This window comes from Arvicanthis niloticus, chromosome 1, assembly GCF_011762505.2.
Source record: "Arvicanthis niloticus isolate mArvNil1 chromosome 1, mArvNil1.pat.X, whole genome shotgun sequence".
In the NCBI taxonomy this organism is placed as follows: Eukaryota; Metazoa; Chordata; class Mammalia; order Rodentia; family Muridae; genus Arvicanthis; species Arvicanthis niloticus.
This window is the reverse complement of record NC_047658.1, coordinates 78,629,951-78,648,602: the sequence shown is the minus strand read 5'-3', so window position 1 is coordinate 78,648,602 and position 18,652 is coordinate 78,629,951. Positions and strand designations below refer to the sequence as shown.

General features: G+C 42.8%; 1 protein-coding gene across 1 annotated transcript; it reads left to right on the top strand.

Moving 5' to 3' along the window:
- The first annotated feature begins 349 nt into the window (after positions 1 to 349).
- Positions 350 to 11,786, top strand: Lyve1 (lymphatic vessel endothelial hyaluronan receptor 1). The gene is made up of 6 exons (XM_034512683.2): positions 350 to 620; positions 3,634 to 3,802; positions 3,896 to 4,035; positions 9,497 to 9,793; positions 10,559 to 10,637; positions 11,112 to 11,786. The coding sequence occupies exons 1-6, from the start codon at positions 470 to 472 to the stop codon at positions 11,296 to 11,298; spliced, it is 1,023 nt and encodes a 340-aa protein (XP_034368574.1). The 5' UTR covers positions 350 to 469; the 3' UTR covers positions 11,299 to 11,786.
- Positions 11,787 to 18,652: the final 6,866 nt, after the last annotated feature.

Genomic DNA, 18,652 nt, shown 5'->3' with positions numbered 1-18,652 from the left:
GTAAGAAGTTCCAAAGGAAGGAGTGGTGTTTTAACGAGCTTTCACTCTCCTAAGCCTCACCATTATTTTCTTACACATTACTAGGCAATGCATCTGAGAAGTGCTGGGTACTGATTGCAGAAAGGAAAAGAAACACAATCCATCTTCATTCTCTCTTAGAGACAGAGACAGTCATGGGAGTATATGAATGAACGGGCTCCGCAAAGCATCGCACTGGAGAGTGTGGGAACTGAGCCCACAGGGGAATATGGGAACTGGGGAAATCTTCAGCAGCTGACACAGTGCTATCTGCTTTCCTCACTTGTGTGCTTTCTGAGTCAGCATTAGCTAAATGTTCCAGAAAGCCATCCACAAAGTACAGCCTGGGCGTTCAAGGGATGTCACTCATTTCCTCCAGTGATTTTGACAAATCAGAAGCTTGAAAGCAGGGAAATCCTCGACATATTTCCAGAACTCTCCCTCCAGCTTGATGATTGAGCATCTGTCTCCCTTACTGTGGGGTGGCCAGCCACAGTGCTCCAGAGGGATCTGCACAATGCTTGAGCACTTTAGTCTGCTGTTACTCCTCGCCTCTGTTTGGACCACTAGGCACCCAGTCCAAGGTGCCATCCAAGTGCAAGGTAGGTGTCTTCTCAGGTTTCTAAACTGAGGCTACACAAGGTCTTGGGTAGCATCCTAGGCTCTCCCTACTCTTGACCATGAACTGTTGGGAATGGGGGAGACTTGTGAGGTCAACAGGTTGCATGGGGTTTGTTGTCCAGCCAGAGAGGTTTGTCTGCTTTGTTAGACTCTCCAAATGACTCATTTTCATATTTATATCACTTAGAATTTTATTTTGGGTTATGGAAAGCTTTTAATGATAATAATTTTTAATTAAAAAAAAACATGAGAAGTCATTTGTTTTTAAAGGGTTTCATTCAAGAAGCAAGCCAAGGTTACAAACCTTGAAGGCAGTCATCAAGTCTCAGGAAAAATGAGTAACCTTTATTAAATACAGCACACTTTATACTGCTATGTTAGTGTAATTGTTTTAATCGCAAGGATATTCTGCCACCAGTGGAATGCGATGTTTTAACCTGCAGTAAATTTAATATGCAGGGAGTTAACTGAAAATTTGGGTTTAAATTTTTTTACCATGAGCAGCTGTGAAACTCCAGTTGCTTCTGTGTTTGTGAGATGCATTCATGGAAACCTCATTTGGCATATTAGGAAAAACACTGAAGCCACACACCACTTATTACTGTCCTGGGCAAGTGAAGTAATCGGTTTATTAAAGAGAAACCATTCTTCTGCTGAAGATGCACTGAAAGAGGAGATGTATCAAGATCAGATGTTAATTTATATATTTCCGAATTTGACTTTTATGATAGGTTAAAGTAGATGATTATGCCTCTGCCACACCCTCCCAAATACCAGAACTGTCACTTTAAAATAAGCCTGGTTCTCTTAGAAATGCCATCAGGACACACACACACACACACACACACACACACACACACACACACACCCTGTAATGCTGCAGTTACACCAGTTATTTTGGAAGGGTTTTCTTGGTTTGGTTTCTTTTGGATGGGGAGTCTCTTGTAGCCCAGGCTAACCACATATTCACTATCATCACTATGATCACAAGATCACTATGTGATCTTGAATTCCTGATCCTTTTTACCTTCCCCTAGTAGATGTAGGGATTACAGGTGTGTAGTGTTCAGTCTTATGCTGTGAGAAGGCAGCAACTGCAGGCTGTGTGCACGCTAGGCTAGCGCTCCAAACTGAGCCCCTCCCGAGCTCTTGGATCCTTACCACACTATTTGCTTTGTCCTCAATAAGGGCATTTTTTTCCCTAAGGAGATTAAATTCTTGGAAAGAGCAGAAAGTTCCCATCAGGCAGCTGGCCTTAGTGGTGCTGAGGTGAGGAGTGGGTGCAGATGAGAATGTCTTAAAAGGCTTGATACAGAGAGATTCAGAATTGAGCATATGTAGAGTCTCACTGACTTCTCTTCAGGAAAACATTCCCTATGTGGAAAAAACAGTCTCAGTGCATCCAAGGACTTCATCCAATGCCACACAGGTAGTGGATCCTAACTCTTGTCATTGACTCCACCCTATCAGAGTTCCAAGAACACACTGTTCCTATGCTCTGTGACATTTCTAAGAAGTCTTATGGAAGGTTTGACTGGAGTGTAACCTTGGATTCCAGCTTAATATTAGAATTTCTAAGTGAAATTGGAAAGCATGAAATTTGTATATGTGACTATTTTCCACGGATTGGAGCTCTGCTAGGTACAAGTTACCTAATTTAATTCCGACTACAAGGCCTGACAAGGTGTAACTTCACAGATGAAAGCCCTAACTTATCCCCAAGATCCCAAGAGTCAATTAACAACAGGAGAGGCACAGAGCGTTTCACAAAAGCTTGGGAATTTGAAATGAACTTTCATAGATGGAGCTCAACAGATGGGGGGGGGGGAAGGTATGAGAGGATCTCACAAGAAAATTTCACAATGTTTTAAGTTTACAATCTTGAACCATTAGACTATCTTTGAGTTTGTGTGGTCCATAGGCCAAAGACTGAGCGTTCCTGCCAGAGCCTTTCATAGCCACTATTTGCAAGGCTAAAGGGCCTGCCTTTTTTTTTTTTTTTTTTTTTTTTATGGATTTTCATAGATAAAGCCCAATGGGAGTAAGGTAATATAAGGGATATAATACAACATGGCAATTTTATATAGGTCCATAAGTTCTAGAGAAGTGTGTCAAAAAAGTTCCCAAATCCACTAGATTTTGAGGAAAATATTCTGACCAGTACCACTGCCTCAGCCTTCCCAAGAAAATCCAAGTCCAAATAACACTGCTCTCTATAATTATCTATTAGTACCTAGTACATGGCAGATGCTAAGTCCTGCTAGAACTCACTCATGCAACTCCCAATACCCTCTGTCCAGTAGATCATTACTCTCTGTATCCCAAATAAGGAAATGGGCTCAAAAAGATAAAGTAACAAATGCAAGGTCTCAGAGGTACAGAGAGCAGGTGAGAGCCAAGCCTGCCCGACTCTGAAACTCCACTTCCTGTATTTAGTTTCCCTGCCCTGCAAGATTTCCTGCCGGCTCCTCCAGGAATTTCTGAGTAAGCCTGTCCTTCAATAGCCAGAAAGGACCTGAAACGGAGAACTCACATTCTCTCCTAGCAAGTGCATGGACAGCCTCTTTCAAAACAGGGACACGTTACTTTGGAGTATTGCTAGTGATTGTGCTGTTAACCAGAGTTCCGAGTACTTTCTTAAACTCTCAGAGGCTTCCTTACATAGACTTAAGAAAAAGTTTGCAGCATCTAAATCACCTAGACCCCAACACCGGGACAGATTGATAGCTAAAGCCCTAGTGTCATTGGCAGGTTCCTTAGTGCGGAGTGCTCAATGGACTCGGGATCTGAAGATCTACAGCCTCAATCAGGTAACACAAGCATCTAACCCAGCAGGCAGTCCTTGTGAGATATTCTTGGCTTGTATTATCATAACTAAGTTCAATACCAGCCTCACAGTCCAGGATCAAGACAGTGATTCTCTGAGAGGAAGGAGAGCCTGAGAGCTGGGAACAAGGCCAGAAGCAAACTGAAGACTTTATGATTTCTTTCCAGACCTTTCCATTTCTACATGCAGAATCATGGGCATCGCACTTGTGGGCAGAAACGGAAACCCACAGATGAATTTTACAGAAGCCAAGGAGGCCTGTAAGATGCTGGGACTGAATCTGGCTAGCAGGGACCAGGTGGAATCAGCACAGAAATCTGGCTTTGAGACTTGCAGGTAAGAAAGAGCTTCACAAAAGCCAGTGTTCTTGCTTAGCGGTAGATATGGTGCCTTCTAACCTCTGTCAGTTCAATGTGTATCCTCCTACAGCTACGGATGGGTTGGAGAAAAGGTCTCAGTCATCCCTCGGATTTTCTCAAACCCCAAGTGTGGGAAGAATGGCAAAGGTGTCCTGATTTGGAACGCTTCCCCCAGTCAAAAGTTCAAAGCCTATTGCCACAACTCATCTGGTGAGTCAGATCTTGAACCACTTCATGTGGCACATTTTCTGGGTGTCTCAAGCTCTGGGACCTGTCTGGGATGAACAACCCTGAGCGGCAGCAGAAGCAGTCATGGGTTATCTAAATATCACCAGACCAGGCTGTGGGGAGCAATGTGTCTCTCAGAGGAAAATATTAGGGAAAATAAGACTGAGTGGTAGCAGAAGAACAGGGGTTCCCGGAGGCTTGGTTATTACCTCCACTGCCCAGGTTTCCTGTAAGATAAACAGGAAGTGGGAAATAAACAGATGTCTATATGCATGGATGCATCCCTCTGGACAAAGCAGTTGAGAATTAGCTATCTTGCTAATTAAAGAGTTAGCTATCTTTTAGAACTTTGAACTTCCGATGAGGAAGCCTTATCATCCCATCTACAAACAAGGAAAGGTAGCCATGGGAACTTTAATCCACTTGTCTTATGTATCTGTGTTGGACATTCTCCATTACTGTGATGAAATACCTGCAGCAGAGCAATTTATAAAGAAAGGAAGAGTAGCTCCCACTTCTGGATAGTCAAGGTTGTGGCATAGCAGCAACTTGACCTGAGGGAGGATTTTATGTCATCACATGGGAAGGAATGTGTGGAAGAAGAGGTACATGTGCTGAGATTGGAAGCCAGAGAGGGATGCAGGAGTATAATGCATCTCTGTACCAACCAGGGTCCCAGGAGAACTCACCGATTCCTTCAGTATCCTTCATGACCTCCTGCTAGGCTCCACCCCTTAGAGGTCCTACCACCTCTTGGCATTGCCACATTGGATTCTAACACACAAACATTGGAGGATACACTTGAGCCGTGCTTGGGTCTAACTCTGACACCACATCCTTTCCACTATCTCACATAACTCACATGTTGCACCTGACATCTTGAGAACAAGGACCAATCTCCCTCTTTTGACGGAAGATGTTGAACCCAGAGAGTAGGTCTGATTTGTAGTCATCTTGATGCTCTTGCCCATAGACCTTGGTTGCCCTAATCTAATGGTTTTCCTATGCTATTTCTCAGAGCATCTCTTTCAACTACTACCGGTTAGTTGTTCTCTGTGTCGTAAGAAGGCTGCTTGACTCATTTCTTGTCACATATACTCATATGGCTGACTTCCTGAAGGTTAGCTAGCCAGTGGTCATATACACACAAGAGAGATTTCAATACTAATTTGTGAGATCTAAGAGATAATGTTTGCCAAACAACATCAGCAAAATTGGATCCAGGAATTCCAAGCAATTCTCTGAAGCAGAGATCTTTGATATAAGAGTCGATCTTAGAGATGCCTGTCCTGTTTCTTCCCCTCGCCAACAGTTCAGAGTGCATGTTTTGGGGTTAGGGAGTTGGCAGCAGAGTCGAGACTTGTCGTCAATTCTCCTTCCACCCTGATATGTCTCCATCCTTCTCTGTCCCTCCAGCCTGTCTTAGCTAAAGAGCTAGTTATCTGTGTGCCTCCCTCTCTCTTTGCCCCATTCCTGTGAGCTGGTCCTGCTTCGCTTCCCCACCTGCTGGCGGCACAGTGCTATGGTGCCCATCTCTGACTAAACAGACGAGAGGAAGGGGCCTCAGACTCATCTGTTTTCTCCTGCTTTTGTTTATGCTGTACTCTCAGCCCACATTACTTCCCACACTCTGAAAGGTCGAAGGACTTCTTAACTTCCCGTCAATGTGTGCTGCGTGCTGTAGGGAGTATTGGCTAGTAGGGATCGCAGCCTAACAAACAGCACCAGATGGCAATAGTTCCTATTACTGTTTTACTTTGATTATTTGATTAAGATGGTGACTAACAGATTGAAACTGAAGTGAGAAGGATGTTTTCTCATTTGTAGTTAGTGGGTAACCTTACATATGATATTTAGTACCATGCAAATATCCTCACCCCAAACTACTATTGTGATCCTTGCTGGAAATGGTTATTATATAGGGGACTCCATCCACCCCCACCCCCATACACACATACATGCATGTTTACATGTATACACATACGTCCTCCACCTTATACTACCACAGACATGTAAGGTTTGATTTATTCAATGTATCAAGCACATTATAATAAATTTTATACTTATCATTCTTTCAAGTCCTGTGCATGTTCCAAATCTGACATGTGGGAGTCTTAGGTGACTACTGCTTCTTAACAGTGAGGCAAGCCTAGGCTTGTACCCTCTCTGTACCCTCTCTGTTCCTGGTGGAGAGATAACAGCTAATTTCTATATGGACTTCTGGTTCTTTTGGGTGCAAAATGCTAACCAGAAACCAAGATCTGCATTTCACATTACTAGTGGCATTTCCATTGAGTCTCAGAAAAGAGAGCGAGAGCGAGAGAGCGAGAGCGAGAGCGAGAGAGAGAGAGAGAGAGAGAGAGAGAGAGAGAGAGAGGAGAGAGGGGAGAAAGAGAGAAAGAGTGCACATGGCATGTGTACATGCACAAGTGTGTGTGAACTGTGCATTTATATGATGCTTCCAACTCAAATTTAATAATTTACTTTTTCTGACTTTGCTTTATCTATCTTCTCCTACACCCAGAATCTTAGTTCTTCATAGATAATACATCTTTTTGTGCTACAACAGTTTCAAAAAAGTGAAGCCAGTATATTTGGGAAACAAATGTATTGAGTAAAACTTAGGTTTGCTTCATCCCCTTCCCCCACACCAGAAGAAAGTTCTGCAAGGCCAGGTGATCAAGGAACTCCATGTAGAACTGATTGGACAAGCCCCACCTCCGTTGTGATTAGAATCTCGTTTGAGAAGAATAGAAGTTTATTTGCTTCAATTTGTGGCTTGTTATAGGGCTTAACTTTTATTGCTTCCATTTTTTCAGATACATACAGCATCAACAGGCTGCTATTAAAAATAATCAGGGAGGTGTGACTCCTAATCCTTCCATCTTTATGCATTTCTTGCCTGTGCCTCTGTTTTGCACATAAAGACAGGTAGATGGGATACTGTTTACTGTTCTCACAGAAGCAAAGCTGGGATACCATGCGCTACTCTGTGCATAGCTTTTCTACTTATAGCCTTGAAACCAGTCTGGACCAACTCACAGAGACATTTCTAATCCTTAATGGCTATGTTTTTAATATGCTCGAGTAGCTGTCTGTGTAGTTATTTATTCAGCCTGCCTTCTATTGATGGACTTTTGTGTTCTTCCTAATCTTTCTAAGTTTTAGGAACCAGACATTTCTAGATTCTCCTATTTCTATGCAGTTTGCAAGAACTCTCCTTCTCTGCTCCTGGAAGTCCTCCCTCCCTCTGCATCTGGATCCTCTTCTATCCCTCCTCCACTGGTAGCTTACTCTTCTGTTTGCCCCCACAGCCTTGGGTGACGTCCCAGATAATGCAGTATGTAGCATGTCATGTCTTTTGCATATAAAAATAGAATGTACACAAAACCTCGTGAATATGCTTAAAAAGGGTTGTGGACCCTAGTAGAAAATGCCCTCTCCTACAGAGTAAATTCCAAGCCATTAAACATGGTAACCTGCAGTCTGGATACCCTGGCCAGGTCTGTCTTTGCAGCCTCGCCTCCTGCTTGCAGGCTTTCTCCTGCCAGTCACACTCACTATTCTCTAGAGCCACACTCTACTCCTGCTCATTTTTCTGACCTGGCTGCTCTTGCCCATGTCTTTGTTCTTGGATCATCACATCCCACTGCCCAGGATATCCTGTTCTCTCCCTACAGATGAGCCCTGCTCTGTTTCAGCCACACTGGGTTTCTTGTTCATCGAATGGGCTCAGCCGAGCTGAGTTCTTGCTCTTTCACTTTTTGTTCTCTTCCAGTGTCTGCCCTAGATCTCTAGTGACTGGCCACTTTTGACCATTGGGTCTCAGGTTAAGTGCTGCCTCCCCAGGATACTTCCTCTTGTCCCCCTAGCCAAGGATGCAGCTTTCATCTCTACCATTACCAGTTTAACCGACACCCTGTTTAAGTTTCGTTTCACTATTTATAATATTCTGAAATCTGTGTTTTTTTTTTTTTTTTAAATCTTTTATCATCTTTGTTCTTCCAATGGTTCAGAAGCCCGTTAAGAACAGGGACTATGTCTCTGGCATCTAGAGCACAGGTCTGGCATGGAGATGGTACTATGTAAGTTTCTGTTGAATAAGTGCCATCAGCCTTCCACACTCCACCCTAAGTCATGCCAGAAGCAGGAACTGTATGTACTTCATGTGCCTGTGTGTTTTAGAACCCATCAGTGTCTACTGAGCTCTCTGTGTTTTCTTCCCTTGCTTTAAAATGTTGACTCTCTGAGTGAAGAACTTAGCAAATGCTAAAGAATGGGAAATAGGACTAAAGGTTCAAGGTGACAAAGGTCAACGATGATGTTTATTTGAACAAGGCTGTTTTCAAAGAATCATGAATAGAATAAAATACTGACTTGATGCAAGTGTGGTCAAACATTTTATTGGCAGTATTCTGTACCCATAACTGGTGACTCATTTAATTTTCAAAGACAAATCAATTTAATGAAACTATTTCTTTCATAGTTACAATTCTGGCTGGTGGCATCCACTGCTATAAATAATTAAAGGTTTAAAATAGATGTAAATTTGTATTGTAAGATACTGTGCAGCTCTGTCATTTCCTAACTGTGGTTGAGCAAGAGAACTTGATGTCTATGAACTTCAGCATCTTCCTGTGTAAATGAAGCCTTGATAAATGCTAAACACCTGGTACCATGGATGACCCAGAGTAAAAAAGACAACAGATGTGTTTCCTAGCAACCCTATCCAACAGATTGAAAAACACTATGTACTTCCCTCCTCACTCCCTCCTTGAGCACAGAGAGATTTTATTTTAGATCTGGTCCTAAAGTGGTATCTTATGTACACCCCCAGTTACTCCTTCCTCTCTTTCATTTTTCCTTTATCTTTCTCCATCTCTTATTTATTAAATATTCACTGAGCATATACTATATACTAGGCACAGAGGAAGGACCATGATCATCAAATCGGACTAGTCTCCTGCTGCCAAGCAGGTCCCGTTCAGTCCAGAGGGGGACAAAATGATGAGAACAAGATGACAAGATCAGGCAGGGACAAGAATGTGCAACCAGAGACCCAGTCTAGAGAAGTCTGGCAAGGCTGGGTAAACCTGACAGCTGGGGAGAATTGGCTAAGAGCAGACAGGGGTTGTAAGGGTCGGAAAGGCTTCACAGAGAAAGCCCGGATGATTAAGAACTTGTAGCAAGAGCTGACGGGCTGGTGGGATAGCAAGGCTGTGGAGAGGAAGTCTGAGCTTTTGAGTCTTCTAGTCTCATGATGTTGGCTGGGTGGGTTCACAGAGGGCCTCATTGACTTTCAGTGGAGGGTGATGCTGCAGGATGCTAAGAAAGGAAATTGAGATTAGATTTGAATCTTGATGAGACCTGAGTTCTGACTGCAGGCCTGGTGAGGTCCTGCTGCCAGGCTTACTTCTCCTTTCCCTTTCCTTTCTCTGGACAGACACCTGGGTCAACTCCTGCATTCCAGAAATCATTACCACATTCGATCCCATGTTCGACACTCAAACATCTGCAACAGAGATTTCTGTCAGCAGCAGTGCCTACTTGGCTTCATCCCCAGACTCCACAATGCCTGCTTCTGCCACCACCCGGGCTCCACCTTTAACCTCCATGGCACGGAAGACAAAAATGATTTGTATCACGGAAGTTTATACAGAACCTATCACCATGGATACAGAAACAGAAGCGTCTGTTGAAAGTGGAGCAGCATTCAAGAATGAAGCAGCTGGGTTTGGAGGTGAATGTTTTCTGAGTCTGTATGGGCACAAGCAGCTGTAGTCAACAGACAGTGTGTGTGCACATCACCCAGCTCATCCCCAGACAGAGCACTCAGCACCCACCAGGCACAAATAACAGCTGAGTGAAAATTCAGCTTCCGCAGACTCAGAGCTAGCTTTGTAAAGAGCTTCAAGGGTCAGGCGACACATCACGAGCATAAAAGAGCTTCCCTGCTGGAAACTTGCACTTTTACAAAATGAATTATGATTATCCTTTACTATAGATACAAATTACATATCTTCATGGCATGTGACTTTAACCCAAATGTCAGTTTCTCACATGGACCTGTGAGATTGGTCTCAGGGCTTCAAAAAAAATAAATTCCACTCTTGACATTGCAATGATATAAAGAACCCCCCACATTGCAAATAGAGGGCTGATGAGGTGTCTGGGTGGGTGAAGGCACTTGATGCCAAACCCCAACAACATAAGTTCAATCCCCAGAACCCACATGATGGAAGGAGAGAACTGATTCCCACAAGTTGTCCTCTGACATCCACATTTAGATGTGTCACTTTAGAGATTGCACCTACCTACCTACCTACACACACGCACACATACAATGCAAAAAATAAAATTGTGTGTGTGTGTGTGTGTATGATTAAAATAGTCACAAAGAAGTGTCTTCTGCACTATTTATTTATAGCCCATGTAAAAATGAATCATTGCATGCACAGACACACACGTGCAAGCAAAAGACCAATGGTCCCTGTCTTCCCTCCAGGTGTCCCCACAGCCCTGCTGGTGCTGGCTCTCCTCTTCTTTGGTGCTGCAGCTGTGCTGGCTGTTTGCTACGTGAAAAGGTGAGGTTGCAGGCACATCTCTAGTCTTGTCACCTTTGCTGTGCAGCTAGCTTGTGCTCGTCCATGGTTGTTATTGGCATTTGGTCAAAATGGCGATGGCACCCCTTTTAGACGTCACTACCACCTGACCTTTCCACACGTATGTCATCTAGACAGTAAATAGTTGTCAGTGGGCATCAAGGTCAAGAAATGAAAATGGAGAGGTCAACATTTAGGGAAAATCTTAGGTTGTATGTGAGTTGGAGTTTGGGGGAGCGTGATGAAGACATCCAAAGTCCAGCCTATGGGTACTGTCCAATATGAATGAATCCATTACAATGTGAGAGTGATAGATTTGAGTATAACTATATTAGCATCGCCTTGAAGTAAAGGTGCTTGGGGGACTGTGCCAGTCTGCCCCATGGTAGACAAAGTCCTATTTGTTGTGATGTGTGTCACCTGAAGTCTCTCCTTGTGATCTGTATGCTCCTACAGGTATGTGAAGGCCTTCCCATTCACAAACAAGAATCAACAGAAGGAAATGATCGAAACCAAGGTTGTAAAGGAAGAGAAGGCTGATGACGTCAATGCTAATGAAGAATCAAAGAAAACCGTTAAAAACCCAGAGGAGCCAAAGGGTCCACCCAAAACCACAGTGCGATGCTTAGAAGCTGAAGTTTAGATACGAGAGTGGAGAAGGTACAGCTGAGGCAAATTTCATGCCCCGGAACCAAAGAAGCAAGCCACCGTTGGTTCCTGCAGAAAAAGACTGCAGAGTTCACCAGAAGGAACCCTCTCCTTACTGCAGTCTTCTCCGGAAGCCACCCTCTGGCCTCCAAGCTTTCCACAGCCTCCCTAGCCCATCGGTGCCTCACAGCAGACCACAGAGTGGAGGGAGCTTTAAAGCACCAGGTCCTAAAACAGCTGCTCAGCTCACACTCAGTGACAGACATCCAGGCTGCCTGGCCCCAGATGAAGGCCAGAGTCCCTGAGACACGGCCAGCCCCATAGTTCAAAATCTTCCCACAGGGAAACGCACCACCTGGTCATGTTCTTTGGAATCAGGCACACATAAAATAAGGAAAGGAAAACAACAGAAGGTCATAGAGAGCCTAGCGACTTGACACCTATTCTCTGGAAAGCCAAAATAAACACAGCATGAGATGGGAGCGGGGGGGGGGGGGGGGGGGGGGGGGGGGCACCGATAGCAGCCTTGTTGGCAGAGACTGTAAATACAGGCTGGGGCCAGGAAGCCTCTCGGTTAATTGACCTGCACCACTTTTAGAAACATAGACACACTTTCTTTTCTCTTTGCTGTTGCTGATGTTCTCTAGAGACAAATATACTTTTATAAGAACCCTAAAAATAGGCTCAGTGGTAAAGCACTTGCCTGGCATGTACAAACAAGGCTTCCGGTCCAACCCTCAAAGTCCACCCACTCCCACATACACACAAAGAAACAAACAAAAATATGCATTTCCATTTTTACTTGAATTACAGGACCCATTGCTGGGAAAACAACTATGTTAAAAAGGTAAAAGAAGAAAAGTACAAAAAAAAATGTTGTCAGATAATCTACTACAAGCTGAGAACACTTTACCTGAAACGCTTGGTAGCAACAGTGTTAGAAATTTCAAATTATGTTTGAAGTCTGGGATACTTTCACATACGTAATGATATATTAGTGGGATTCGGTCTGAATATGAAGTTTACTTATGTTTCATGCATACCTTATATGCTTAGCCTGGCTGTAATTTCATACGAAAATTTAAAAATAACTTTCCACATGAGATAAAGTTTCACGCTGTGGCATTTTCCCCCTGGTGGGCATCATATTGACACACAAACAGTTTCAGGCTTGGTAAAAGTTTAGTTTTCAGATTTTTGGATTAAAGCTGTGAGAAGCTATGTAAGGCATGGCATTCCTTAACCGATATTACTCAACACATACTCATGTACAGTGGAGTGTGATTTGAAGCTAATATTTTTTTCCAGCTTTGATATCTCTAGCTTATCTACTTCTGAACTAATTTTTTGTTGCTGAGACTAATCCATTCATTTTCTCTAATACAGCAACGACTTCAACCTTAATTTATTATTAATGTATTTGAAAGTGTATTAATACCTCTATGTACCAACATATACATTTTGTGTGCCTTTAACAAACGCATTATCAACTCTCATTTTTTTTCCAGCAAGAAGAACCTGAGAGGAGAAGAAATATTTGTGCCCCAAATAAAGCATTTAGAAACTTCTTTGTTCCTTTGTTTCTATAGAAACACTGTGCAAAATTTAAGGGATACATCATAATCTTAACTTAGCAAAAGTAAAATGGACACAGAAATGCATATATCACCCTGTGGGCTGTCTTTGCTTCAAATGGTCTCATATAAGTTGGTCAGTGTCACGGTTTTAAGACGGAACATCTCTCACAGGCTTGTGTGGTTGAACATTTGGTCTCCGCCTGATTCTGCTTCTCTGGGAGGCTGTGGACCCTTTAGGAACTAGGCTTTATATAGAGGAACTAGATCTGGGGCAGGCTTTAAAGTTTATAGCTCAGATGTACTTCCCACCTTTTCTTTGCTTCCTGGTTCATGGAGACATGAGGCAGCAGCCTGATGCTCCTGCTGTCTCAGGCTCTAGCTGCTCCCACTACCATGACTTCCCACTGTGACGAGCTGTACCTTCAAACTGTGAACCAGAACAAATCTTTCCTCTCTTCTTTGCTATTTGGCCACAGCTGTAAGACAATGGCTACACAGTCAGGTTCATACACTGTAGCCTGTTACTTGGAGCTTGGGTCCTACATCCCATTCTGTTTCAGAGTTCACATGAGAAGCAGCAAGGGAGGAGCCAGAGAGCAAGAGTGAGAGTGAGAGCAGTCATCATCTTTTAGCCTTAATCTTGGAAGTGGTAACAATAATAAATAAGTCAGAAGTAAGCACTATGTTCAGTGCACTCATAGAAAGAGAGGCATATGCAAACGCATGCATACGGGAAAGTGGGGATCTTGGAGAGCCACTTTAGATGAGTGTCTCCTACTACAGCAATGAATTCTTCCTGCTCCCATGTGCAGTTTGCTTATGTTGCCATGCTAGGTATGCCACCTAGCATTGTTATAATTGCATACATTATCTTTCCTTTCATTCTTAACATCTGTGCAGATACATAAAGATATCACATACAGTGTAAGCTCTCAGAGGGCTGCAGGGATGCCTCAGTGTTACGAGCACTGGCTGCTCTTGAAAAAGACCTAGGTTCTGTTCCCAGAACCCACATGGCAGCTCACGACCATCATCAATCCAGTTTCAGGGGGGTCCAACACCATTGTTTTGTCTCTGTGAGCACCAGACATGCATGTGGTGGTGCACAAATGTACATGCAGATAGAACTTCATACATATCAATAAAAATAAATACATTGCTTTAAAAATAAATAAAGTAGGCTCTCAGTAAATGCTGAATGAGTGAATGTGTGACAACTTCGAGACCAGTATTAAGTGCTAAGAATATTTTCTATACACCCAATTGTTCCTGCTGACCTAGTTTTGTCTGGATGGCTTTCCCTTGGTGCAGAATGCAGCTGTCAACTAACCAAAAGGATAAATTAAGACTATTAAACATGATCTCTTCTCTCACCAACTTACATCAACTGACATCAACTTACCTCTGCAATCAAGAACAATCATGGGCAAAATTTTGATATTGGGAGGGGGGAGGGGTTGCATTTATGTGTATGGAATTGGTAGGCATTAGAGATAAAGTCAGAAACAAGAGGCAAACCTGATCCTAACTTAGATGGAAGTAAGGCTTTGTCTGCTGGACTCTGACCCTGCATGTGAATTTCCAGTGCAGTTAAACCAAAACACAATGATGCTCACTCAGAATTACAGAGTTCAGTGGTAAACTGAGGTTTGCATCTGTGTGGAGGAAGAGTCTCGTTGAATCAATCAGAACTGACTAATGAGGTTTGATAAATAGATCTTTAACTCCCATTGTATACTTCTCATTATGAATCCTACATAAGTCTCCAGCTATTTGGAAAAAAAAAAATAGCCTCCTCAGTCCCCTGGGACTGAGCGGGCGGGGGGGTGGGGGGCAAATGGCTGATTTAACACAACATGGAGAAGAGGAAATTATCCTTGTTGCAATGGCTAGACTTCTTTTATCTCCCTCTCCCAAAACGATGGTTCAAGAGGCACTGCTATGGCCTTCTTTCCCCTGGATCTGTTAAAGCAGACACCCAACTCTTCTGGTTTATCTAAAATCAGAAGGGTGCTCCTGGAGCAGTGTATCAACCCTCCAGGCTATCCACAAGCATATTACTAAACAAGCTCACAAGTCAGTGTGGTTCATCCATCCACTAAGTTTTCCCCATTGTCCTTGGCCTAATTCTGCTCCCTTCACTTCTGTGCCTTCCGCAGAGCACACCAACCATCTTTGCTGGTTTTTCCATTTCCCACTAGGCACTGTGACCATTTCCTCTAGGTGCCACCTCATCTACCAGTTCCACCGACTCCACTGAACCCAGCTCCTACATCCTCCTGGCACTGCCCACTGACCTTGCTAGACAGCACACTGCTTCCCTGCCACCATCGTAAATATCACAGTGCTTCCTCTCAGATGACGCCTTTCTTCTGGAGACTCAAGTCACTTTTCCCACCACCACAGAGTCTTCTGGGCACTGCCATCTCTTCAGTTGGTATTGCTGACACCAGCACTGACACTTGGATCCTGAAGCCACTTTGATGTGAAAATTGTTGACTTCTGGTGTCACTGCTACAGTTTATTCATGCCAATAGGAGCTCCCTTCTGTTAATATGGCAACACAGGGTTAGATTGCCAATGAAATACAAGAATTGGCAATAAGTAAAATAAAGCTAGGAATGTTTGAGTTTCCAAAGGATTTGAGAATAAAATCCGAGGGTTAAAGGCAGACCGTAGTGCCCATAGTGTTCTATACCAGAGTGCAGAAGCAGACAAAAGAAAGGACGGACTGAGATATAGAAACACCAGAGTGCAGCATCCTAGAAGACAACAGAGATTTGATGGGTTGGTGTTTTTGTTTTTTCCCCCTGAGACAGGGCTTTTCTGGGTAGCCCTGGCTGTCCTGGAACTTACTATGTAGACCAGTCTAGTCTCCAACTCAGAGACCCTCCTGTCACTGCTGGGATTATAAGAAGGTGCCACCACTGTCCAGCCAGAGATTTGTTCTTAACCATGATTAACTGGTTTTTCTGTGTTCTACCCTGAGAACTGAAGGTGATACTATATACTGTGACAGCACAGAGTGGTAGCCTGGGAACTCTGGAGGCTAACCCACTTACACCCACTCGCTTCGTAGTTCTTGGGTGCATCACTTCCGTTTCCTCGTCTATAAGGAATGTTGGAGCAGATGATTGTAAGTCAGGGCTGTCAACATTGCAGTTTCATCAGTTACATACAGGAAGTTGATAGTGTTTGCCACTCAGTCTTCCACAGTATTCCCACAGTCCTGACACAGATGTTCAGTGACCTCATAGACTGATAGGAGGCCTAGGACATACCCTCCTAAAAAAAAAATATACATTTCAAAAGGCAAATGCTTCTGAGCATCACTACGGGACTGTATTCACCTTGAGTGTGTTCAATCCTCATATTATCACTGAGTGGAAAATTCCTAAACTGTGAAGCTCTGAATACACACGACAAATTACATTGTTTATTGAAAAAAACAGTCTTTTGTTTAGGAAGATGAACTTAGAGACTTCTATAACTCTTATGATCTATCTATCTATCTATCTATCTATCTATCTATCTAATTTCCTATAAACATTTCAACACTTTTGCTATATGCAAGAAAAACATTTTCTTTTCCTGCTACAGAATAACCTTATGACAGAGGATGGTTAATCATTTATACTTTGTGGTTGATTTGGATAAGAATGGCCCCCATAGGCTCTTATATTTGAATGCTTAGTCATCTGGGGAGTGGCACTATTTAAAAGGATTAGAAGGATTATTAAGTGTGGTCTTGTTAGAGGAAATGTGTGTCACTGGTTTGAAGTTTGAAGCTTTGAGGTTTCAAAATCCCACTCCAGGCCCAGTGGTTCTCTCTTGACCTGTGGATCAAGATGTAGCTGGCAGCTACTTCTTCAGTATCATGCACGTCCTCATGCTCCCTGCCATGATGAACATGGACTAAGCCCCTGAAACTGTAAGCCAGACTCTAATTAATTACTTTCTTTCATAAGAGCTGCCATGGTCATGGTGTCTCTTCACAGCAACAGAAAGTGACTAAGACATATGTTTAGAGTAACACTTCTTAATAAAATAGTGATCTTATTTTGTTTACCTTTTAGGTTCTTCATTATGCTTATGCAAACTTAAAAAGGAACATTTTATGCTAAGCAGCTGCCTAGATAGTCATTTTTAAAAATATAACTATCACCTTATATCATCTTGGGTCTTGTCATCTCTCCTTTATTTCAGTCTTTGTAATGCTCACTATAAAAAAGAATACAGGTCCCATTTTATAAAACTGTACTTTATAGAGAGTGATTTTTCTGACTTCTGGGCTCAGATTAGATAGAACTATGAACTTTTAAAAAATGAAGAAGCTACATCTTTTCCCCATATCTTTTTGAGAATGTAGTTGGCATATAATAAACTATATATGAGTGAGGTGTACAGTTTGAGAAGTTTTCATATTACATTCATGTCTGTGGGGAAATCAAGCTCTGAGACAGGGAACATAGCTAGTACCCTAAAATGTTTCTTCTTACCTTTTGAAGGTTTGGAGGACTGGTGTTTGAATCTGAGCCAAGGCTTAAGCATGCTAGGTGGGTGTTTTACCATTGAGTGAGTCATCTCTAATTCCCATTTTAACACTGTATGTTTCCTACCTGACACCGTCCTCTAAGCAACCATGGATCTGATTTTGTCACTAAAGATTCCTGCAGGTGGGGGCCGTTCTAGAATATTTTTGGAAGGTCCATCTTCTTTCAGTCTAAGTATTTCAGGTTCATCCACATTGCTAAGTGTGTCAATCATGTATTCTTTATTATTGCCGATTAATATTCCATTGTGTGGCTTTACTGTAGTTGTTTTCCATTCACCTGTTGATATGTGTCACAGGGTTTCTATTGCTGTGAAGAGACGCCATGACCACAGAAACTCTTATAAAGGAAAACAATTAATTGGGGCTGGCTTAGAGTTCAGAGGTTTAGTCCATAATAGTCATGGTGGGAAGCATGGGGGCACATGGGCAGACATGGTGCTGGAGAGGTAGCTGAGGGTTCTACATCTGGATCAGCAGGCAACAGAAAGAGAGAGTGACACTGGGTCTGGCCTAAGCATCTGAAAGCCCATGCCCAGTGACAGACACATTTTCTCCAACAAAGCCTTATCTATTCCAACAAGGCTACACTTCCTAATAGTGCCATTCCCTGTGAGCCTATGGGGACCATTTTCATTCAAACCACAGCAGGCATCTGATGTTGGTGTACTAGTCTTCCTGTGGATGAACTCTAGAAGCAGGATGACTGGATTATGTGGTTGGAATGTTTGTGCTTAGGTTTTAAAGAAATGGCCACACTCTCTTTCCACAATGATTGTATCGTTTACAACAGACAATCTATAATTCTACTTGTTCAGCATCTTTGTCAATATTTAATACAGTTCTTTTCATTTTAGCCACTGTGGTGTTGTATTGATAATTCATTTTCCTTCTAATTTGCATGACGGTATCAGACATCATTTCATGTGCTTATATGCTGTCCATAACTCTAGAAGACTCGTCTAGTCTTTGGCCATTTAAAACAAAAAAAATTTTGGAGGGGTAAGAATTGTGTATTCTAATTAGAAGTCCTTTGTTAAATGTATTTTGCTTTTCCAAAGTCTGTGACTTGTTTCTTCATTTTTTGGTCTTTTTTACAAAATTATTTTATTCTATTGATTTTTATGTATGTGAATATTTTTCCTGCCTGTGTCTGCCAGCAGTCTTGAGCCACAGAAGCCTCCAAAGCCAGCAGGGGGGTGGAGCTCCGTCTCCAGGCA

Excerpts from the sequence above, each read along its gene's own strand:
- Lyve1 (XM_034512683.2), top strand. The coding sequence starts at position 470 with ATGATTGAGCATCTGTCTCCCTTACTGTGGGGTGGCCAGCCACAGTGC. Across the intron at positions 4,036-9,496 it reads CTATTGCCACAACTCATCTG|ACACCTGGGTCAACTCCTGC; the intron begins GTGAGTCAGATC and ends TTCTCTGGACAG. Across the intron at positions 10,638-11,111 it reads GCTGTTTGCTACGTGAAAAG|GTATGTGAAGGCCTTCCCAT; the intron begins GTGAGGTTGCAG and ends ATGCTCCTACAG.